Below are 26,434 nucleotides of genomic sequence, written 5' to 3' on the forward strand. Positions count from 1 at the left end.
CATATTGGAAAATGTCTGCATACAAGAACTGTACTAAGATATATCATCTTCATAATGCAAGGGCTGCCGAGTTCCATGTTATTGATGTCGAATAAAAGCAAATATGCGACCATCGCTTGGCTAGCGATTTGAAATTGGTAAGTCTCTATCATACGGCAAAATTCCATATTATGTGTTATTAACCCTATGTTGTACAGTCGGAGGTTTATTTTGTCGCTTGATTATTGTAGTTATCTCCCTTGCTAGATTATATTGCCATTATTCGAAACGGGCCATGCATGTTCTGAACAAAAAGTTCATATTAATATTCACATTGTTGTTGTTGTGGGGTTTAACGCCATTTTTCAGCACACGATAGGCTATGCATGGCGGCCAGCATTATTGGTGGAGGAAGAACCCGGGAAGAACCACCAACCCGAGGGTTGCTTTTTTGTGGGGTTTTTATTTTATTTTTTTCTTGTTGGTTTGTTTGGGTGTTTTTTTGTGTGTGTGTGTGTGTGTGTGTGTTTTGGCTTGTTTTTTTTCAAATACTTATTTCTTTTTCTATATTCACTTCGGAAGACAAAATGGAATATATATATATATATATATATATATATATATATATATATATATATATATATATATATATATATATATATATATATATATGTATATATATATATGTATATATATATATATATATATATATATATATATATATATATATATATATATATATATATATATATATATATATATATATATATATATATATATATATATATATATATATTAGTAAGTAGGGTTGGCCTTAGATTTAATGAACAGATTTGGCTCACTCGAGTCCCACGCTCATAGCGACCCCGTGCGTTAACAATTTTTAAAAATAGAGAGGAGAAAGTTATTTTAAAGCGATGAAAGAAAATTTTAAGTTCACTATCATATAAAAGGTGTTTAAAAGTTGATTTCCATATGCCGTGCTGACAGGGGGCCCCGCGTTTGCTAGGCCGTTCCTGGGTGTAAGAAAGAATAAATAGCTTTTTCTTCTACTTTCGTTCCTAGATAGAAAGTAATCTTACTATTTTCATAATTTGAAATTTTTGGCAGAATAGATGTTCAAGTTTTTAAAATATCATTATACGTTATTAGTTCAGGGATGGATATACTAAAGGTAGGAAGTAATAATCGTCATAATAAGAGGCTGACGAATATAATGACAACAACAACTGCTAAAACAACCATACAGGGACTGAGGTGTGCTTGAGGAATATATCTCAGGTCAAAATTTGTCTCGCAAAATTAGACGAGATGTCCCGAATGTCCGCGAGACTTGAGTTAAACGCGATTAAACGAGACAAAGCAAAGTATTCCAAATGCATTTCCCTATCCGCTTTATTTTACGCATGCTCAGACGTAGAAGAGAGGCTCCGAACGTGGCGATCTAAAATTAATGTGAAAGAATTTTTTCCTCAGTTTTATGTACGAGATTGAAATTTAGCAACTGAAATCAAACCAGAACTGTATAAGGCCAACATGAGTTCTAGTGAATTTGGAAATCCTTTAAGGAAATTCAAACTTGTTTTCTTAGGAGAGCAAAGTGGTAAGTGTCTGTGCCGGAGAATCTGTCACCTTCACTTTGACAGATGATACTGTCATTATCAAGAATGTATTGCTATTTTTAAGATACTTAAACACACACATGCGCATTGCTTGTGTAATTTGAAACATTTTGTGTTTGTTATTATTGTTATTCACGGGTAAATTTCCAAGATATGCGGAAATTATAAGTAAGAGTGACGTCATGTACATGACAATTTGTAAACATTTACACGCTGTCTTTTGGTGTCTTTAAGGTTTGCTTACCCTCATTGGCCTAATGACTCACCATACGTGTCAACCCTTTGAGATGAAAACCTGTACGTGAGGCCAACAAAAATCTTACAAAGACCAAACAACCTTACACAAAAAAGTGTATTAATACATTATAAGATAAACAGTTGTAAAACAACAAATGCGATACATAAATTATTATGACACATATTTACATAATTATTTACATTTTTGAAACTTTATTTCATTCTTTTTACTTATAACACTATCATCTTCCCGGTTTGGCTAAGCAAAGAAGCTTTTGATGGATGCTTCCTTCATTTCAAAATTTCTTTTCATGCAGTTTTTTCCTGAAGTGTTCCTCCAGATCATATATGCTCGACACCAAAACTGTAATGCCTTTACAGCCTATTTTACAAAAAGCATGTGAAGATCCTAACTTGGATACATCTGTAATGCCAGGGAAGACTTCAATCCAATCAGCCTGAAACTTGCCACGATCTCGGTCAGTGTCTTCAAGCTTGTGTTTCTTTGAGTTAGGCTGAGCCATTTGATGGATGGAATGTTTCAACTAGATGAGAGAAATAAAAAATAAAACAAAAGAAATTTAGATTTGACATGTGATAGATGAAGATATCCCAATTACAAATATGTTATGAATTTATATTTTTCCCCACAAACCCCAAGATATTATGCCAGTAGCTTTCCAAAAGTTAAAAACTAGAAATAAAAAAATTGACAAAGTAGCAGTCTGGAAGTTTATACCTCGTAAGCTGTTGATCATTTCTATTAAAATTGTGTATCTGGTGTTTGAAAGGTTATGAATTTGCTATATGGTGTGCCGATTTTGGTCACAAACTTGATATAAATTGGCAGTGTTACATATTTTCGAGTAGCTACGATGTCGTAGCCTCAGCTTGATTTGTTGTGGTTGAGGCTACGAACTGATCCCATATCATGTAATGGAGCAAAAACTATCATCACTAAAGTCATAAAAACAAACAGTGTAGAAATCTACTACATAAGTATAATCATGTTGTGAAAGACGTTTAGCTTATTTTGAATTTATTAAGCCCTTACACGATAAAATAAATTGGCATGGTTATACTAACCTCATCGTCGTGTCCACCATGACAGATAACGCGAGACTCTCGCCGTGATCCCTTTTCTACGTAATTCTTCCCAGACCATATTTGGATATTCTGCGCTATGTTATTATCAAACAAGTGGCAAATTCTGTATCCCAACTGTATGATGAAGACGAGTCAATTGAAATTGTGGTGTCAAGCTTATCTCTAATGGTTTGTACTTTGTCACAGAAGAAATTAGCAAACATGCCCGGAAGGTCGACTGGAGAGAAGGTAGTTGGAAGTGGTATTGTTTTGTTCCTTGACATTAGCTTGTTAGTAATCACGAAGAGCTCTTTGCAGCTGGAACTTTCCATGATCTTAGTAGTGTAGTGGGCTGATTTCGCTGCATGGACTATATTTGTGACATTCTTCTTAGCGACTTCATAGATTTGCTTATGAATGGTGAGCATGGTGGAAAGCCAGAGCCTCTCAGCTTTACGGCAGTCTCTTTTAGCAGTGCGAAGCTGGTCCCTAATGCTGCTATACCATGGAGAACACTTTTGAATTGATACTCTGCATTTGGTAGCTGGGGCATGTTTGTCAAGTAATGAACGCAGACAGTTATCGAGTTGTTCTGCGGTAGGAGGTAACCAATTTGTTAGGTTAGCTTGGATGTCATTCATTAGTTTGGTTCTATTTATCATACAGATATTTCTCTTAGTAGCAGATAAAGGTGGAGGGTTAGGGACTGATACGTCAAGATGGCATATAATGCAGAGGTGATCTGATGCAAGGTCATAAGATACCAGGGAGGACCCTAGAATGTTATCATCAGGTCTATGAAGAATCCAGTCTAAAATATGACCATGTTTATGGGTGGGTTGGTTAACTGACTGTTTGAGGTTGAAAACATTAATGGAATCTACGAGTTTTGATGTATACATCCAATGTATACATATATACGGGGGTGGGGTGGGGGTGAAGATTACTGAAAATTGTGTTTTTTCAAAACACGACCATGTAATTGCAGATTGTACTTTAAGATAATGGTCATTTATAAATAGGCCCTTTCCATGCCTAACCTTTGTTCATGATTGCAAGTTGTAAATACTATGGTGACTTTTTAATTCAAAATATTTTAGAAACAGGCTTGATTACATAGCAAGAGATCAAGGTCAGTCTTGTTTACAGTTGTTATAGGTCATATGAAAATCTGTATAAATAAGGATTTCATATACAGATAATTCATTCCTGTTTTAGGATCATTCTGTTGCAATCCTTTACATTTGTGTTGTAATTAGAATTTCTAAGAACTCACTGACTTTGGATTAGCACATTCTTTTGAAATTACTGAGAACTCTTTCAAAGACATTCTGGATTGCATAAGTGTGGTACATCAGGACATTCAAGACATTTGGAATTCAAAACATATCAGATTTGATAGTCTTTTCGGTCATTGATTTGGTGGTGCCATTATATGTACAGTATTGACATTTTGGTTGTATTTGTAGTAAGCAGATTACAGACAGACATAGACTTATCTTTTCATATACCATTATCGTCCTTGATAAAATATAAAAAGTATATTCAAACAGAATGTAAAGTGTCAGCGATTTTTAAAGACATTTTTTACCAATTTCCTTCACTTAAGTTCGAATTCAGTTCATTGCCATCGAGTGTGGGAGTGGCATTGTTATAGCAGCCAGATCCTTCATATTGTACTTCCTGCAGATGCAAAACAGCTGCTGTTGGGAGTCACTCATTTCTGCCAAATGATATGAAATTGTTGACAACACCCACTTCCCTTCTTCAAATTAACAGGTGAATGACTCATGGAGTTTGGAATCTGTCCCCTTGCTGATTCTCTGTGATTTTATGTTATTCTATCAGCATGTTCATTCGCTGATTAAATATATCAGCATAAAAGATACATTACCACTTGTGTCCCATGGAGAATTTAAGTAATTTACAGTTCATTAATAGCCACTTTTGCATGGAAATGGATGCCAATACTTTGCTTTGCATGAAGTTTCGCTGTTACTTTGTATGGAAATGGATGCCAATACTTTGCATGAAGTTTCTCTGTTGCTTTGCATGGAAATGAATGCCAATACTCTGCTTTGCATGAAGTTTCTCTGTTGCTTTGTATGGAAATGGATGCCAATACTTTGCTTTGCATAAAGTTTCTGTTGCTTTTTATGGAAATGGATGCCAATACTTTGCTTTGCATGAAGTTTCTCTGTTGCTTTGCATGGAAATGAATGCCAATACTCTGCTTTACATGAAGTTTCTCTGTTGCTTTGTATGGAAATGGATGCAAATACTTTGCTTTGCATAAAGTTTCAGTTGCTTTGTATGGAAATGAATGCCAATACTTTGCTTTGCATGAAGTTTCGCTGTTACTTTGTATGGAAATGAATGCCAATACTTAAGCTTTGCATGAAGTTTCTGTTGCTTTGTACGGAAATGAATGCCAATACTTTGATTTGCATGAAGTTTCGCTGTTTCTTTGTATGGAAATGGATGCCAATACTTTGCTTTGCATGAAGTTTCTGTTGCTTTGTATGGAAATGAATGCCAATACTTTGCTTTGCATGAAGTTTCTCTGTTGCTTTGCATGGAATTGATGCCAATACTTTGCTTTGCAAGAAGTTTTGCTGTTGCTTTGTATAGAGATGGATGCCAAAACTTTGCTTTGCATGAAGTTTCGCTGTTGCTTTGTATGGAAATGGATACCAATACTTTGCTTTGCATTAAAGTTTCTCTGTTGCTTTGCATGGAATTGATGCCAATACTTTGCTTTGCATGAAGTTTCATTGTTGCTTTGTATGGAAATAGATGCCAATACTTTGCTTTGCATGACATTTCGCTGTTCCTTTCTATGGAAATGGATGCGAATACTTTGCATGAAGTTTCTCTGCTGCTTTGTATGGAAATGAATGCCAATACTCTGCTTTGCATGAAGTTTCTCTGTTGCTTTGTATGGAAATGGATATAAATACTTTGCTTTGCATGAAGTTTCTCTGCTGCTTTGTATGGAGATTGACATAGTTTGGATGCCTATACTTTGTTTCATGCAGTGGCTAAACCATTGTTAGTTCTGATCATTGGTTGTTGTCTTATTCTGGACTTGAACAAACAATAACCAAGAATTAGAATTAAACTGATGTATATCCCTGCATGACACACTGGAAGTATAGCCCTCAGATTCAGTGCAAGTAGACAAGATATAAAGCAACAGAGGCTATTAAATAATCAGTAAAGCACTTAAATCATACATGGGGGAAACGTTTGGAATGTCCTTTGTTGCCAGTGGCTGAGCATTTTGATGGGATAGCATAATCGTAATATCAATAGGGGCATTTTGGGGACGTGGAATTCGAGTCAAGACTTGAGGGATTTGAATCCAAGCTTATGATTTATTTGAAGTCACCAGCCCTGGGCCTTTGCCTGAAAGAAATCTTTCATCACTATACATAGTAGTCTTGTATCTTTTCACCCAATTATATCGGCCCAAGTATCCACTGTACTGTTAGTCTGATTTGCCTATTCTAGACTTAAATTGAAGTGATTTAAAGTTGGATATAATTATCAATGTAAACGATGGACACCTGTCAGGTTGCTTACATATGAAATTTGTACATTCACAGCAGACTGCATAGAAATGTGTACAAATTGTCATGTACATACATCATTCTCTTAATGCTATTTTTTGCATATCAGAGGTAAAATACTGAAAACACTGAAAGGTGCCTCACAAAGATGTGGTAAAGGTGACAACAATAGCAAGAAGTTACAGAGACATAATTAGAACCATGTAATAGATTAGTTGTCACACCAATGGTTAAAGCTGTCAGAATTTTAGGAAAACATCTACTGGACACCCCTTGATCCTAGCGATTGTTACCAGTTTACCTGATCCAAGGGAAACTGTATTTAATGTGAACCTAAACTGCTTTGTTGTAGGTGCATGCATTATTTTCAACTATTCTTATATTCATGTGTGCACAAATAAATTTTTCAGTATTTCATGATAATAGAGCAGCCTTCTGGGAAAAATCAGCTATAGCAATTTAGGGAGCAAAGAAATGGATGAAACTGTGGGAAGTAAGTCCGTTACTTTGACCAATAAGTGTTTGTATTGATTCTTGATTAGATAGAAAATTCAGACTCTATCATTAAATTTTAATTTACTTTTCATTTTTTTCAGTTGGGAAGACATCCCTCATCACAAGGTTTATGTATGACAGTTTTGATAACACCTATCAGGTTGGTATTGAAATTTATCCCATTGTGATAACACATCAGGTTGGTATTGATATTTGTCCTGTTGTGATGATAATAATAATAGTAATAATAATAATGAGGACTTAGTATAGCACCTAATCTTTAGAAGCTCTAAGAGCTTTACAACATTAGACAACAGCTTTAACATAAAAAACATATATAATAATATTATTACAAAAAACAAACACCATGAAATTAAAAAACATAAAAAGCATGCTGAAAATATTTAAGGTAGGGAACATTATTAGGTCTTTAAGTTTGATCTTACAGTCAAAATAAGTGAGTTTTCAGAGGACTCTTGAATGGTATCACTGTGGCTTTGTGTCCATATGAGTTCATTTTCGTAGTGGGAATAATGAGTACATGATTGTCAGAAGAGGAGCACAAGTACAGTGGAAACCCACTATAACGCGATAATTGGGGTCCAAAGAATTGGATCACATTAATATCTGGGTCACGTTAATGCAGGGTTTTACAGTATTTTACGTTTTCAGAGAACAACTTCTTGGCACATATTCGTATATTCATGTCTAATGCATATGATGAATAGGGTATCAATACCATTTACTATCATGCCATCGTGGCATCTATAATGCATTTAATTCCATTGAAAAATGGCATACAGACTTAAATATTCAGTAATTTTTTTCCCAGATCATTGTGTCTGAATTCAATGTCTAATATACAGCATGAACAGAGTATCAACACTGTTTACTTACCGTCTGATATCGTACCGTCAAGGCTTGCAATTAATCCATACTATATATAATTCCATTGCAAAATTTGCATACATATTTAAACTATTCAATAATTATGTCACACATCATTATGTGTCTGAATTCAGTGGGAAAAATTAACAGCAAAATTAGGTTAAGAAAGACAGCATGTGTATGGTTCATTACGTTCCAGGGTCTATGAACGGTGTCTGTACAAATTTCATACTGCTAAAATTTTCTCATATGTGTTTCCATGTATATTTATCCATTGCAAATTCCCAATAATTAACGCTTGTACGCCTATTTGTTTGAATGACTACAGCAAGAATAATTAGCAATCAACACACGCTTTCAGCATTCAGCCTGCATATAATGTTTACTTATGATTTTGTGAATCTCGAAAGAAACATGTGAAAACTACTATACTAATCATTGCGCGAAGTGCAGAGAACAACTTGCATTTGTGAACTTGCTTTTCCCTAACAGTAAAATATTTTTTTTAAAGAAAAGGAAATTAATAACCAGAGAACTAAGTGCAGTGGGCCTGCAATGGTCATGGGTCACTTTTATAAAAAAGCAGACATTATTTACTGGTCAACTGATTGTGTCTAATAACACCGTCAAGCCCAGCAAACATATTGGCTGCTTTTGTTTTTTGACGTTTATTAAACTGTGAGAATCTTTTATCAACCACTGCATTGTCTGCTGCTTGGTTGTATATGCAGCTAAAAAAGAAACATATGTCTGATATTGTTTGAGCAATGATTGTACGCAGAATTATTTGAAGACAATCACAAAGATGACTACCGGCTTTTCTCATAGACCAGTAATAAGTAACATTTACGAGAGTGTTTATTTTGGCATAACACTTCAAGAACCTGGTGATATTGTTAAATTTCAAAAGCTATGCCACGATCGTATTAGATTCGAATTCATACACGAACTCTTCCCCAAAATGATAATAAATATTTTACACACTATTTCTCTTACTTTTAAAAAAGTGTGAGAAAAATACACGTACATGTATTTAAAATTTCAGGAACCACGCCACGATCATATTAAAATTAAATTCGTATGTGATCTCTACCCCATAATGATAATAAATTTTGTATACACTATTTCATGTACTTTGAAGAAATTTTTTTATGTGCAAATGAATATACCAAATTTCGGGAGCCACGCCACAACCGTGTTATATCCGAATTTGCATTATATTGGGGTGCATTATAGGGGGGTTGCACTGTATTTTGTTGGTGTGTACCGATGGGTGAGGTCAGATAGGTATGTTGGACTGGTCCATCAGTGAAGCATAGCCCAGAGAACAAATTTTGTGTTTGATTCTGGATCGAATGGATAGCCAGTGTAGGGTACAGAGCAGCGGGGAGGTGTGCTCTGATCGTGGTACTCTAAGTATGAACCGAGCAGATGTGTTTTGAAGTTTCTGAAGTAGATATTGAGATGAACCAGACAGAATTGAGTTACAATGGTCCAGTCTTGAAAGTGCTAATCAACGTACAAGTGTTTTAGTGGCTCCAACTGAAAAATATTTGCAAATGGAGCTGATGCGTCTCAGCCTTGCATATGTTCATGACATGTTGGTGCAATGGGAGATTTAATTTGGTGTTGCTGATGTTTATTTTTTGAGGTAAAGGATGTGACTGAAATGTCTTTGTGTTGTGATCAGAATGGCCTCAGCTTTATCATCATTCATCTGCAGCTTGTTACATGTCATCCGTGATTTCACATCAGAAATGCACCTCTCTACACCTTGGATGGTAACATCAACTTCAGTTGGGTGGCTAGATTTGTATATTTGGATGTTATCAGCATACAATTGGTGACACACTGGATGATGATCTATAACACTTGAGAGCAGCTGAGTGTATAGCGTGAAGAGAACAGGCCCAAGAACAGACCCTGTGGAACACCACAACATAGATTAACTGGGCTGGAGTGAATTCCATTTGCAGACACAATTTGTGTCCTGTTGACCAAGTAGGACTTGAACCACAGTATGGTTGTATCATGAATGCCAAATACATGCTGCAGACAGTGAAGTAATATATCATGGTCTGTTGTGTCAAATGCTGCAGACAAATCAAGGAGGGTGAGGACTGTAATCTTTCCTCTATCCAACGCAGAGAGATTGTCATTAACTACTTTTATAAGAGTAGTTTCAGTACTGTGGCAAGGGCGATATGCAGATTGTACATGGCTAATAAGACTGTTTGAATTCAGATGAGATACAAGCTGCGATTAAACAAACTGTTCTAAGATTTTTTATATGAGTGGGAGATTAGAAACTGGGCATTAGTTCTTTAAATCGTTATGGTCAAGTGTTGGTTTCTTCAGCAGAGGCTTTACAATGGCAGTTTTGAAAAATAATGGGAATTCCCCAGATGAGAGAGAGGTATTAATAACATCAGTTGGTGAAGGCAATACTGGATCTAAGCACTCAAGCAGCACATGACTTTGGTGCACTGTTCATCATGATTGTACATATTAAATCTATAGGTTCAAATGCTGCTAATAGTTGCCGCCGAAATTCTGTATCCCAACGGTATGGTGACGATGAGTCAGTTTAAATTGTGTTGTCTAGCTTATCTCTAATGGTTTTTACTTTGTCACGGAAGACATTTGCAAGCAGGTCGAGAAGGTAGTAGGAAGTGGTGTAAATTTGTTCCTTGACTTTAGCTTGTTAGTAATCTCAAAGAGCTCTTTGCAGCTGGAACTTTCCATGATCTTAGTAGTGTAGTGGGCTGATTTCGCTGCATGGACTATGTTTGTGACATTCTTCTTAGATTTGCTTATGAATAGTGAGCCTGGTGGAAAGCCAAAGCCTCTCAGCTTTACGATGGCCTCTTTTAGCAGTGCAAATCTGTTCCCTAACACTGCTATACCATGGAGAACACTTTTGAATTGATACTCTGCACTTGGTGCTGGGGCATGTTTGTCAAGCAGTGAACAGAGGCAGTTATTAAGTTGTTCTGCTGTAGGAGGTAGGCAAGTTGGTTTGCTTGGATGTCATGCATTAGTTTGGTTCTGTTTATCATACGAAGGTTTCTCTTACTAGCAAATAAAGGTGGAGCGTTATGGACTAATACGTCAAGATGGCATATAATGCACAGGTGCTCTGATGAAAGTTTGTGAGATACCAGGGAGGAACGTAGAATATTATCATCAGGTCTATGAAGAATCCAATCTAAAATGTGACCATGTTTATGGGTGGATTGGTTACCTGACTGTTTGAGGTTGAAAACATTAATGGAATCTAAGAGATTTGATGTGTTTGGGTTTCCGGGACAGTCAAAATGAAAGTTGAAATCTCCAAGAGTAATCAGGTTGCCACCTATCGAATTTCCATACTCCAGGAGATTCGGAAACTGCTCCAAAAGAGAGATTCAGTCAGTTTGTTTTTTCTACTAGGAGGAGGGTGGTATAGGCAGAAAAAATGGAATGATATTTGTTCCAGTGTAAGTGTGGTTTGGACTAGTTCAGACGATGTGTGGTAGAAATTGAAAGTTGTGGTGTGGTTAAGACGTTTGATCATGGAGTTCTTTGTGATAACAATTTGACCTCAACGAGAGTGGCGGGGGAACGACTTGATGAAGTAACCGGTGGGTGTTAGATCTGCACATGTGGGCTCATCGCCTGATGTTGTTAGCCATGTTTCTATCAGGAAAAAGACGTTGATATTCTGATTGTTGATAAAATTAACTGTTTCTGTGCGCTTTTCCGGTGGTCCTACTGATTGGGCATTGAATAATGCAATATGCAGAGGTATCTCTTGGATAGTTGACACAAAGATTGATGATTTAAGAGTGATTTGAATAGGTTATCTAATGGTTGAATTTTTAAATTGTTGAGCCGGAAAGGGCATAAGGGAGATAACTGGAATTCATCCTGTTCTACCCCGGCCAGCTTTGAAACAATGTTTCTGTTTTCGCTTCTGTTCACATTTAAGTAATGATGAATGTAGTCCCAGTTCATTTAGTCTAGAGCACATTGCAGTGTAGACAGCCAAGGAGTGGTCATTTAAAGCAATTAATGAGGGTCCATCATAGCATAAACGGGTTGACTGGCGAGTATCACATGATGGTGGCTTGTTCAACAACAAAGGAAGTTGTAGCAGTGGAGCAAGACAGCTGAGAAAATGTCTAATTGTTCTCGTTTCCAAAACAAGGAGATGAAGAAACACATATGAACTGAACGGCCAATGCATGGTGAACACAATAACGTAGACGAATACAGGCCACAGCACATATATCATGAAAAACGGCACAAAAACAGTTGTCCCATTGTGACTGTTCTAGGTTAATGCAACAATCATTGTGTCATTTGCCAAAGATTGCATTTAGTTGCATGTATCCATGCAGGCATTAGATCTTTAACAACAGGAGAGATAATAATAATAATAATAATAATGACTTTATCTAAAGAGAATGGCACAATTAGTTGCAAGGAATTAATCCTCCTTTTGGCCCTCTAATTTATGCATATTACATTCAAAGTACGTAGTTACACACACACACACACACACACACACACACAAACATACACACACACACACAGAGAACATTGATAATAAGCTATTCTTATACAGTATGACACCACTATAACATGGTAGTTAGGAGCCATAGAACCCAGCTGTGTTATAGACCGAACCATGTTATAAGCAACCAGGTAGCTGAAGAAAACGATGATGCATGTACCCGAAAATATTTGTGATAAAAAATATGGGTGCAAAAATATGTTTCATTGGCATAGTTACCATCTTAAAAATCGATGCATATTAAATGAGAAATATGCCTGTAGTGAAAACAGAGAAGACATATTTAATATTTTACTTTATTCAGAGAACAACACATTGGTACATATATGTGTATACTGTTTTTATATACATGTCTAATGTATAGCATGAATAGAGTATCAGCACCGTGTACTCGCCTGCAAATCTCATCACATACACTGAATCCACAATACAAGTAATAATATGCACATACGGATATAAAATTTTCAGTAATTTTGTCACAAGTCATATAGGTCTGAATTCCATGGAGAAAAAAAGAACAATCACGTAATGAACGATAAAGTGCATTTACTTTTCAGTATGTCCAAATTCAGTAAAAGTTTGTGCTTTCATCTGCCATTGGTAGCGTTTATAAGCATAAACTTTTTTCCTGCAAGAAGGAAACTTTCACAGAACATTATACGTGTTCCAGTCACGTTGAAAAATGAAACAATCCATAAGATTCCATTGCTTTTATTTTTGTTTTGTACTGACTTCCTTTGAAGAAAGGTTCTTTGTTTTTTATTGAAGATTGTAGTTGGCTTTCTTTGATGAAGGGTGCATGCGTTATTGAAGTCACTGCTAAAGGACAGCTTTGTAGAACCTAACAAATTTATTGTGGCTGCAACATCAAATAATTGTATTGCATGATTGATACTGATTTTTGTTCCATTTGCTTAGTACATTTTAATAACAATCGGTGTTTCAAAAGTAATCTGTTTTCTATGAAATTTAAGCAAATTATTTTATCTGGGTATATTTTTAAAAAAGGAATTGGCCATCATTTGGTCGATTGTAAGAACTGTTCCTCCCAGCCAACTGAATAGACCGACAAGTAAGATCTTTGGGGTTATTTTTTTGTTGTTGTTTGTTTTTTATGTTTGTGGCAGCAGAGTGATACAGATGTCAGTCTGTGTAAATATACTAATTACTAGCAATAGGCCAAAAATCAAATGAAAGATTATGAGATAATGCCTGGTCTGGTTGATCTCCACATCCAGGAATGTCAACAAAAAAAAGAGAAGCGAATATCTCACAACATACAGTACTCATGCTAGATGTCAGTATAAGCGGATTACGATATAATAATGCACTGTTTAGATGGTTTGTCAATATGGACAAAGAATTTGTTTATGTCACAGTAGATAAATTTCAGTGCATTTTATATCAAGTTTGCACCTTCTTTTTGTGGGGCCTCTGAATTTCTCCACTCCAAACCAATGATTGCATAGACAAGTCTAAACAGCCAACAATGTTGCCAATAAAAAAAATTGCCAGATGGTTTATTTTGCTGCCAATAAGTGGAATAAAATCGCAGTTTATGTTGGCAAAGCCCTGCAGGATCCCTGAATAAACTTTGTACACATTATTTTTCATACTTTTAAGAAGAAAAAACATTTTAGTGTACAAGAAATTTCAGGAGCCATGCCACAATCACCTTGTCTTATTCATATGTGGTCTCTTCCCCAAAATGAGTAATCACTCTTTACTGATTTTTTTGTACATTTAAGAAAGAACTTTTTTCGTGCATGAGAAAAATACATGGGTATGCAATTTCGAGAGCCACACCATGACCATGTTATATCCTAATTCGTGTTATAACAAAGCGTGCTATGGCAGGGTCACACCATATATGGACATAATGAACAGAAAACTTGAATGAACTAGGCACATTGTGTGTACACAGTATAGAAGTGGTGATACAACAAAGTGGAAGGTTGCTAATTTATACTCTAAGTTGTCAAATTGAACATGTTTCACTTTTTCTCCATTGAATTAGGTTATAGTTAAATGCATTTATATTTGTATTTTCCCTCATTTCTAATTTCTTTTTGGATTCTGTTCCAAATTAGTGATCCTGAATATTGAAAACGTTTCTTAAAGAGTTCTTTATCAGGTTTTGGAATGGTGAGGTGGTTAACAGAAACTGACCTTAAATTGGGAGTGTTGTTTTCTTGCATAGAATAGTTCATTGAGATATGATGTGTCGATTTTGTTTGGGAGTGTTTTCTTGCACAGAATAGTTCATTGAGATATGATGTGTCCATATTTTTTGGGAGTGTTTTCTTGCACAGAATAGTTCTTTGAGATATGATGTGTCCATATTGTTTGAAACTTAAATTAGGAGTGTTGTTTTCAGCTTGAAATAGTTAACTGAGATATGATGTGTCCATATTGTTTGAATCTTATATTGGGAGTGTTGTTTTCTTGCACAGAATAGTTCATTGAAATATGATGTGTCCATATTGTTTGAATCTTAAATTGGGAGTGTTGTTTTCTTGCACAGAATAGTTCATTGAGATATGTGTCCATATTGTTTGAATCTTAAATTGGGATTGTTGTTTTCTTGCACAGAATAGTTGATTGAGGTCCATATTGTTTGAATCTTAAATTGGGAGTGTTGTTTCAGCATGAAATAGTTAATTGAGATATGATGTGTCCATATTGTTTGAGCCTAAAATTTGGAGTGTTTTTCATTGCACAGAATAGTTCATTGAGATATGATGTGTCCATATTGTTTGAGCCTAAAATTTGGAGTGTTGTTTCCTTGCACAGAATAGTTCATGAGATATGATGTGTCCATATTGTTTGAAACTTAAATTGGGAGTGTTGTTTTCAGCATGAAATAGTTAATTGAGATATGTGTCCATATTGTTTGAATCTTAAGTTGAGAGTGTTGTTTTCTTGCACAGAATAGTTCATCGAGATATGATGTGTCCATATTATTTGAAACTTTAGGCATAAGCCTAGCCTTTCTCAAAAATATTTATTCACTTATTGTTAACATTTTAATATAATTCATTGCATTTAGGGTGTTTTCAGCATTATCTAAGATGATTCTGCAAGCTCTTTTTTGCAAGCGGAATAATTTGTAAATATTACAAGCTGAATAATTTGTGGCATAGTTAGGTATTTTTTTTTATACTGCTGGGTTTTCATTAACAGACATCGCTGCTTATTATATTCCCAGCTTCTTAAAAATGTCCAGAATATATATATATAAGATGATTAAAGTTTTCCACCCAGAATGAAAATGGGCACAGTAATTATCCTCCAGAAAAGACATTTTGATCAATCAGTTTTTCAGTAAATAAAGTTTGACTTATAAGTGGGTACATATGGGAAACTTCATATCACTCAGCTAAGTTTAAGGATAGAAATTTAGGTTCACAATAAACTCAAAACTGTGAACCCAGTTTTAAGGTCGAAAATGCCATGAACCAGAACTCAAAACTGTGAACCCAGTTTTTAAGTCTAAAGAGCCTTGGATCAGAACTCACAACTGAGGACCCAGTTTTCAGATTGCCTTGAACGAGAACTTGGGGTTCTTTAAGCAGAGATTCTTATTAAAGAGTCTTAGCATTTTATATTATTCATAGTCATGGTAACAAATAGATCTCACATTTTTATAGAGTCTTGATTAAAAACAGAATTTATTTAAAGAGAGTCTTGGTTACAAGCTGAGTTATAATTTTATCAGGGTCGTGGTTACAAACAGAGCTTGCATTTTATCAGTCTTTGTCACAATCATTTATTTTTTGTAGATATTGCATAGACTTGATATTGGAACTGGTTCTGGTTTCAGCACAAGCTAACAGCCGGCTAAAAATCAATACCTAATCCTGTTGCAGACTCCATTATTCTAAAGCAGTGCACTTGTTGATGTGATGTTATCTATGTACTGGCAACAGTTGCTACCAGTACAGCAGCAGTTTATACAGAGATTCCTAAGAATTGTTAATGTCATGCACATTTGCATGATGATTCAGGGCAGTTAAAATCGGAGTTCAGCCAGTATTGAACTTTCTTATTTGCAGAAAAGCTACTCAATCTGTTGTCTGTCATTGGTAATCGTCCCTGCTTCCAGGTCATTCTTGTCTGTGACTGCCAGTTTTCTAAAACCGATTCTGCAGCTGTTAGCTCATTTTGGCCTTAAGACCAAAAGGGGTCCCAGGTGGCTGTGTGGTTGAAACCACTTCCCTTTACTGATCACAGCCATCTTGCCTCAGTCTGCATGGGACTGAGTCTTGGCTCAGCAAATTTCAGTATGTGAGAATGCCTGCCATTAACTTCCTCTGGGTTGGGGGTTCTTCCTTCACTAGTCATACTTGACACCATGTACAGCTAGCTTATCATGTGCTGAAAAGTGGCATTAAACCCACAACAAGAACAACAAACATAAGGCCAAGTGAGCTAATGATATAATCCTGCATCCATTTGTGATGTGCATTATGCATCCTTCAGCATTTAAACTTCTTTTTAGAAACTACCAGATCAGCTTGAACCAAGTTAAAAATTTAAACAATGACTTCTTCCAAACAATAGAACAGAATTTAATCAAGTTTGGTGGAAATCATCTTGGCATGAAGACCGTGAACGTTTTTGCAAATAATGTCAATTTGATGTCTGATATCAGTGGCATTGCTAGGAAAGAAAAACCAGACTGTCATCTCTCAGCAGTTAAGTTTTTCAGCATTTCAAAACTTCAGAACCTTTCAAGTTCTATAAATTATGCAGGATTACCACCATCAGGCATTGGCAACATTACAAATTGAATTTGTTCCGCAGTATTAACTTATTTTGAATCATAGTATGCTGGTATAGAGGGGTTTCAGATCATACAAATCATGCCAATCCACTCTCAGTCATGGTAGCTGTAACCAGAAATAGAAAAACTTTAAAACAATTGATACTTAACCAAATTTGACCAAATTTTACAGAAAGTATCCTGGCATGAAGGCCTTGTTTGACTGATGCCTGTTCACGATCAGATGTGGAGATTGTTACTAAAAATAGATTTTGAACGATGTTACAATTCCATAGTCTTAAACTATAGTCTGAATATACCTGCCTGTTTGTACTTTCTGAATATACCTCCCTGTTTGTACCTCCCTACCGATTTCAGTAACGGAAATCTTTATTGTGATTTCTGATTTCTAACCTGACTGTGACCACGAGGGGCCCTAATACTGGCATCTTCTGCACTTGCATACTTAACTGACTTTCCATACTAACACAGCACCATATTGCATACAGTACACGGAAATCTATTTTCCTCACACAACATTGTGACATAGTTCATCCTATTCAGTAACTGCCAGATAATTCAGTAAATTACTATAATGTTGAGAGTTTAGAGTTACACCTCTTTGCATACATGAGCATAGATTTGGATTTGGATTTTTTAACATAGCTTTAACAATTTTTCAGTCATATTGCTACGATGTCTGCAGTGTGGCAGTTTATAGTCTAGCACTGTGACATCTTGCTGCAGACATGTAGCATGATGTCCCACCCAGTCACATTATCCTGACACCAGGCCAACCAGTCCTAACACCATCCTCTTAATGCTGAGCGCCAAGTGAGGCAGCTGTTAGTACCATATTTGTAAGTCTTTGGTATGACTCGGCTGGGGATCAAACCCATGACCTTCTGCATCCGAGGCGGATGCACTAAGCCACCAGAGCGGTATCATGAGCATATAAATTACAGTGCTTGTTAAATCCACATCGAAGGCAGATTTGTAGTTCTTATTCTTTTCCTTTGCTTGATTTGACATTGTAAATATTGGAATCGTAGTATAGAACTTGAAATGAATGGTGAGCAAGGTTTTCTTTTACACTGAATACTTCACAGTTTGGAATGAAATATGCAGACAATAATGGTGTTAGGGCCCACATGGGCTTAATCAGGTTTGAAATTGTAAATCAATAAGTATACTTAGTTCTGTGCATCTTTTATCTAACTTGTGCTTTTTGTGTTTTTTTTACATCAGTAAATGGGTACAAACAAAGGGGGAGGTATATTCAGACCGTATGCAACAGAAAAGAGCAAACAACAACAAGCTGTGTAAAATTCAACAAATAATTTATTTTGCTAGAATACAACAAGAACATTTAAAAAGAACTTACTGTATTGTGAATTAAATCTCAGTTCTAAACATTTTATCACAGGTCCAAATGTATAAAGTTCCAACTGATTGTCAGTGGTATTCTTATTAAGTTCCAATAGTGCATGTGTTGATGTGCCTGTAGTCTTGAACATGGTAATGTGCCAGTGTCCTGAAGTGTGATGATATGCTAATCTTTTGATATTTCACAATAACATGATCCTAAAATGTTTTTGTATGAATTAAGGGTAATTCCAATTAATGACCCAGTCCAAGAATATTATTAATTAGCACTTTGTGTTTCCAGTGAAGAATGTTTGAATAAATAATTCCACCCAAATGAAAATCTGAACACAACAATAAGGTGCTTAAGGCAGGAATTAGTAATTTTTTAAAAAATTTAAGACACACAAGTTGAACTAGGATGAGGGTCAAATGTTCATTTCTTGAACATTCTCAATTTACAACAAGATTAGGTCTATTAGTAATTTTACAATAAAGAGCATGGCAAATATAAAGTATACCAGGGTTTCTCCATGAGAGAATACCAATGTGTTAGACTCATATGAATGTGTTTACCTCCATTGATAATGATCCTAATGTGTGATCTACTTTCACATAAATATTAGCTGTATTTTATGTTGTTCACAAAATCAATGTCCCTAGTCAGGTACACAGTGAACTTTGGACTAAAGTCAGTTACAAAATACAGTTATACATAACATATAATCATGGAGAAAAAATGCCAACAACAAATATGAATTAAATATAACAACTTCTCAGAAACTGCTGAGGATAAGTTGACAGAATTTCATGCAAAGCATTCTAGTATGAATTGCTTTCAGATCTAGACAAAGCTTCAGACTAATAAATGGAAAATCCTCTAAACAACTTCTTTAAAAAAATGCTAGACACAGTGTGACTTGAAGGGCTTTTATATTTATACAAATGATGCCAATCAATTAGTGTCATCAAATACTGCTGTTGTTACTAAAAACAGAAAACATCTAAATAACCACTTAAAAGAATTTAACCCTATGTATTGACTGCTTGGGTGGCAAGTGGTTAGAGCATCAGCCTCGGATGTGGGAGGTTGCAGGTTCAAACCCCGACCAATTCATACCAAAGGCTTATAAATGATGCTAGCAGCAGCCTTGCTAGGCACTTCAACATGGTGCCCCAGTGCTAGACATCACTATAAACTGCCACACTGCAAACATCATAGCAATATAACTGAAAAATTGTGAAAACTACATTAAAAATCCAATCTTCAACACACAGACACACACACACACACATATGCACATACATACACGAATAAAGTATCCTTGTTTTGAATGTCAGTCAGATTTAAGTAAATGGAGTAGTTTAGCTACCAATGCAAAAAGTAGAAAAAAAAATTCATACACCTTTATCCCATATCCACTGAACAGAAAGAAAGCTTCCTTGCATAAAAGCCTGTCAATATTGGAAAAGTGATGTTTATTTTAGTAATACGTGCTATCACCACCATTTTAAACAGAAAGGATCCTAGTGACCCACTTTTTGGGATGACTTCTTGTGTTTAGGTATTAAGCAGTTAGGTTGAGCAATCTCAGGCCCAATTGTGTTTCCCCCACCCCCCATTATAAATTGCAATCCACAGGAATAGCCGGACATGTATAACTGGTTTTATGGGTTTAATGCTCTTTTTAGGACATGATAGGCTTCACATGGTGGCCAGTATATTTGGTGGATGAAAAACCCTTGGAAGAACCATCAACTCATTGCTAGCTTTTTGCAAGCTTTCTCACATACCCACATCGGCTGAATTGAGTCTCAAACCAAAGTGGATAGATGTGAGATGTCAATGATCTGTAAAGACTACTAGGTCATACTACTCAGCCCCTTGATCCATACAGGTTCCAAAGTCATTTCAACTGGCACATGTACAACTTCGTGATGTGAGGCTGACATCTGCATTACTGACTTTTGAGCATATAAAGAAATCAATAGTCAGGTTGTAGGCAGATTGGTATGATGACTTGAGAACTTGAATGAAAGCTCAAGCATTTAAATATATTGGTCTTAACTTTCAGGGGTAAGATATTGTGGATGGGGCATGGATGGTATAATCATATGTGGGATGAACCATAAGTGTTTCTGTCAGGATGAATGTCCAAATACAGAATGAATATATATATATATATATATATATATATATATATACATACATATATATATATATATATATATATATATATATATATATATATATATATATATATAATATTGCAGCTAGGTTCATACTGGAGCACGAAACACTGATCATACCACCCTATTTCTTCACAAACTTCACTGGCTACCTGTTTGCAGTAGAATTGACCACAAAATATGTTCTCTCTGTTACATTTCTTTCACTGCCTAGGGTCCAAAATACCTCTGTGATGTCACCCATGTGTACACCCCTGCTAGAAGCTTGTACTCATCATTTGACTCAGTATTGCCAAGGTAAATGCTAAGTCCTGTAGACGCTATATATTTATATAACATGGCCCAGCTTCTTGTAATGAACTGTCTCTTGATCTCAGACACAAAGTAATGATGTTCAAGAGTGCTTGTTAAGTCGCATCTTTTCCACCAGCAATAATTTATTTGACATTCATCCATTTGTCATTACTTTTAGATTGGAAATGTATTGTAAACTCATTTTGTGTTTTTAGGTTATTTTTATAAACCTATTTATATCTTTCATTTCTGTTTTGTGTAATAAATCATTTGCTTTTTTTATAACGTTTTTGAGACATTTTAATGTTTTATATTGTCTGTATGCTGTTTTATGCTCCTATGTGTTAACTTGATGTAAAGCACCCAGAGCTTTTTTAAAAACATTAAGCACTCTTAAGTCATCATTATTATTATTATTATTATTATTATTATTATTTAGTATGTGTGCAAGACAGTTTAACCCAATTATGAGTACTTGGGAAAGAAGTTTAATATTCAACAAACACATGACAGGCAAAAAAGATTTCTCATTTGTCATAATTCAGCTTTTTATTCTTTGCATAAGATACAGACACCAGCTGTTTGGTTAAAGGAACCTATTAAGGAAATGATTAAGCACTTTAAATGCATATAACTGCACACAAAAAAGAATAACTAGAGATGGAAGCCATGATAAATATCCATGTTTTTTAATTTTTAAATCCCCTGCCCTATTCCCATCCCAGGGACTACTCCACCTCATAAAACGCCAAGCCACTTAATGACCACCCTTCCTCAGTTAATGTAGATGGCATTCAGGCTACAAAGAAAAGTACATACTGCATACCTATGAAAATATGACATTTGACCGTACACTTTTTCTCCCCCCTTCCCCCCTTGGGCTGCATCCATAATCCAAAACGTTTTTATGTCGTCACAGTGTGATCACGCTTTCTCAGTCAGTGTAGATGGAATTTAAGTTATGATTACCTATGAATGAACACATCGAAACAAAAAGGGATGGACGTGACTGATTATAGTATATGCACAAGTGCTGTTATAGCTCTTTATGATAACCAATTTTATCAAGCCCACATAAATTGCTAGCAAGGCATAGCAGTTATTTTTGTGGTATCAGCATCATTATCAGTGTTTTATTAATGCTTTGGTTAAAGTTTTTCCTTTCCATATATTTCCTTCAACCCTTTGATAGTTTCTCATGTGTTTCATTGATCATTATGAATGTAAGACAATTCATTCCGCTGCATGCTCACTTGTCACTTTCATCAAGAATACACTCATCAAAAATTTGTGTTAAAGCCCCAATGACACTATTACATGCAAAATGTCATACCAAATCATCGGGGCCCCGAGTAGCCGAGTGGTCTAAAGAGCTCACTGTTACGGATCACTGTCATCTCACTTCTGTCTGTGTGGTTTCGAGTCGCATGTTCGGCCTATGTTGGTATGTGAGAAAGCTTGCCAGTAGCTTCTCATGGGTTGGTGGTTCTTTCCGGGGTTTTCCCCGAGTTCTTCCTTCACCATTAATACTGGCTGCCATGTATAGCCTATCTTGTGCTGAAAATGGCATTAAACCCTACACCAACAACAATACCAAATCATCTGAATAATATTGAATCTTGAAGGATATTGGACCTAAATGTTACTGAGTTCTATTAAAACCAGATAATATTAACATTTAACATTATCGGCCATGTAATTTCTCCCATGTGTTGAGAAATCCTGCCATTTTTCACATGTGTGCAAATTTATTGGTCTTATTTTTATCTAATGCTTTTTCTTTTTAGATCCACATTTAAAAAAAGCAGGCTTGCCTCTTACAATTCCCTCTCGAATCAGTTTGTGCACCACATGTGAATATTGTTGTTATTAGATTAGGGTCTGTTGGAATTTGTCTTATGTATCACATCGTTACATTTGGAGCACTCCCCAAAAAACACGAAATTATGAGATACTTCATTGACTGAATTAAGCGGTAGCACCTCTTAATTCTAAACCGACTATTTGAACATCATTTAAACTTAACGTCTTGATTATTTCAAAGAATGGTTTATGTCAGTTGGCTTTTTAACAAATCATTTGCTTCTTTCCAGACTTTAGTTATATTGGAAAAATATTGAAAGTTACAAAAATCTGGGACATTTTAGATTTTGGGTTTTTAACAAAATGTTGGCTTATATTTCCTAAACCCTTGATCGATTTTCTTCATACTTGGCATAAGTCATTATGAAGCTAAGACAATTTATTCTGCAACATTTCCTCTTGCACATTTTATTTGAGGGTGAAGGTTACAGTTATAGAAAATTTGTGTTCAGATGTTGGTTAGTGTTTTTATCCTTTGCTTATATTTCCTTAACCTTTAATGGACTGTGTGTATATATATATATATATATATATATATATATATATATATATATTTATATATATATATATATATATACTTTTGGATAAATTATTATGAAATGCTTTGATCATGGATTTGACATGAAGACTCTGGCCTTCTTGTTTAAAAATTAAATATATTCTAGACTAGACATTTCTGTCTTATCTTTAACCAAATTTTCCAAGCAAATTATGTCCTATTTTTTTACTCATGTGACATGTTGAAAATTTTCAGTAGTTTTGATGTTTCCTTTTCCATGGGTACTACCTTTGGCTCTGCCATTTGCATGATATCTCAAAATATCCTTTTTTCAATCATGGATATTTATGGTATAAAGCTTTTGTACATGTATTACTCCTTTATTAATCATTTAAGTTTTTTTTCAAATCGTTAATTTCACATTGGTACCACTCTATATATGGTTACCAAAGTCTTCATTGCTGTAGAGGAATTAATACTTATTTTTCTTTTTCAGGCCACAATTGGAATAGACTTTCTGTCAAAGACAATGTATTTAGAAGATAGAACAGTAAGTAATGTTATTTTCTCATGGTCAAACTTTGAATGGAAATTCTGTGTCTGTCATACAGCTTTCAAAATTTTCTGTACAACTCCAGATACACTGCATTTTAAGTTTCAAGTCAATTAATTTTGGAAGTTTCCCAAAATGTTTATATTTATTGTTCGTCAGACTTTGAACCTTAAACAAACTTTTGCTTGCAGAATTGAGAATTATGTAATACCCAAGCAGGGTACCCTCAGATTTCAACATGTGGAATTAAAATTTAACATCTTTCTGATGCTGAGTAGTTCCATCTTGCGTGTTTTTATGATGATTAAAGTATTAGCCTTAGTCCTAATAACCCCTGATTTGTCTCTCATATCATTTCCTACTTAAGTGAGTGCTGTCCATAACAAATAGACTGTATGCACCAGGGATCAACATTTAATATAGACTTCTGTCTACATATTATCATCCAGTAATAACAACCTATGTAAAATCGATATACGCTGGACAGAGCTAAGAAGTAACAGATGTCACTCTTAGGTGGGTGTAACTGAATCAAGGTTAGATTGTTCCGAGGTTATCTACAGGCCATCTTAAGTACATACTGTTCTGTAGTTGAAATTTCCTTACTACTTTTGAAAAATAATTGTTAAAATAACATCAATAACATAATTCAAAATGCACATTATTCAGATTTCAGATTCACAGGACAGGATTTTGCATTCACCAAAACCAAAGAAAGCACTTGCAGGAGTTAATTCCCTTATTCTATATACTGTTTTGTGCGTAGAATGAAAGCTACTGCTTGGTGGAATATTATACAGTTTGATAAAACTGGCTACATATGAACAAGTTCTTTATGCAACTCCTTTACATTCTTATCCTTACATTCTATTACAGATTCGCCTTCAGTTATGGGACACAGCAGGCCAAGAGAGGTTTAGAAGCCTAATACCCAGTTATATAAGAGACTCATCTGTAGCTGTAGTAGTTTATGATATCACAAGTAAGTAATTCATGACTGCATTGCTATTGCATGCTGATATCACAGGTAGTTCATGACTGCATTGCTATTGCATGCTGATATCACAAGTAAGTAATTTATGACTGCATTGCTATTGCATGCTGATATCACAAGTAATTCATGACTTCACTGTTATTGCATGATGATATCACAAGTATGTAATTCATGACTGCATTGCTATTGCATGCTGATATCACAAGTAATTCATGACTGCATTGCTAGTGAATGCTGATATCACAAGTAAGTAATTCATGACTTCATTGCTATTGCATACTGATATATATATATATATTTTATAAAAATCCCTAAAAGATATCTCTTTTTTATCCCATTATTTATCCAGTATACCTCTAATCTTTTTGGAGAAGCTCTTCCCAATTTTTATTATAAATCGTTTTGAAAAGGATATAGAATGATTCATCATGATCATCCGTCAGTAATGTAGGGAAAAGATACGGCAGTAATACAGAGCTTATGGGATGGTCTGTTTTCTGTCATCCATCTTTCTTTTCAGCCAGTAAAATGTGAGTCCTTTTGAAGTAATTATTATTATTTCAACACTTGTTATTAATATTGGCTAATTTATGTATTCATTACTTAAATATGTGGTATTTTGTTGTTAGTAGTAGCTTAAATAAACAATGCAATCCTTTGAATTGACTATGTACATCTGTGACTGCTTCTTTTGAAAAAGCAACAGTTAATTATAATGGGATTTACAACACTTACCAAGGCGGTGATAGTAGTGATATGCTTTAATCAGCCTGTAGTGTAAGATGGCTACCTGTGTCATCAATAGAATTTAAAAACTGGTAGCCAGACTAATATATTTTTATATTTCTTTTATTTGTACAAATACTCGTATCACCATTCATGATTTCAAGGGATTTAATAAATGCCAGTCTCAGTTTTTGTGATGCATAGCAGTATTTTAGAGCAATATAGACTTTGTCTGCAGACACTTTCAGCATATGAAATTAACATCAGCTGTGTTATTTTGTTATTGTGAAACGGTCATTCATAGCAGTGTCAAAACGTATTTTGTGCCAGAAAATTATATTTGCTAGTCGCGTTCTACTGGTTTTGACAACTGTGTGCTTATATAATAAAATCAATCCATCCATGATGACTGTGATTATTAAATGACAGGTGGTTGCTCATTACAGAGGTGTCTCAAGACAGGTTTTACTGTAGTATGTGTATCCTCTATCAGAGTTCATTTTAGGCTTTGGCATTGCACTGTTGACCCTTATTTTTCATCTTTGAATCTTGAAAGATGCCTCATTGTTGCAAATAGACTACATAAAAAGAATGCCAGAAGGTAAATATTAAAAAACATTACAACTGATTTTAGACTACCTGATTCAAGTGCATAACAAGCTGAGGCAGTACTGTTAGGGTGCATGTGTGCATAAATCTTGCAAAATTGTACAATGCTGCACACTTGGAAAGCCATGATGCATGATCA

At 35.1% G+C, this 26,434-nt stretch overlaps 1 protein-coding gene across 6 annotated transcripts in view; it reads left to right on the forward strand.

Moving 5' to 3' along the window:
* Window positions 1-1,382: 1,382 nt before the first annotated feature.
* Window positions 1,383-26,434, forward strand: part of LOC149799243 (ras-related protein Rab6) — a 58,169-nt gene continuing 33,117 nt past the window's right edge. For all 6 annotated transcript variants that reach the window (XR_016421117.1, XR_016421118.1, XM_089958517.1 and 3 more), the window contains exons 1-4: window positions 1,383-1,582; window positions 7,093-7,151; window positions 23,910-23,963; window positions 24,843-24,948. Coding sequence is in view for 4 of the 6 variants with exons in the window: in XM_089958517.1 (XP_089814643.1) it covers window positions 1,516-1,582; window positions 7,093-7,151; window positions 23,910-23,963; window positions 24,843-24,948 (286 nt within the window). In the remaining 2 variants the exon portion in view is untranslated. The remainder of the gene's footprint in view (window positions 1,583-7,092; window positions 7,152-23,909; window positions 23,964-24,842; window positions 24,949-26,434) is intronic.

The sequence above is a fragment of the Sinohyriopsis cumingii genome, chromosome 5 (assembly GCF_028554795.1).
Source record: "Sinohyriopsis cumingii isolate HCF-2022 chromosome 5, ASM2855479v2, whole genome shotgun sequence".
Taxonomy (NCBI): domain Eukaryota; kingdom Metazoa; phylum Mollusca; class Bivalvia; order Unionida; family Unionidae; genus Sinohyriopsis; species Sinohyriopsis cumingii.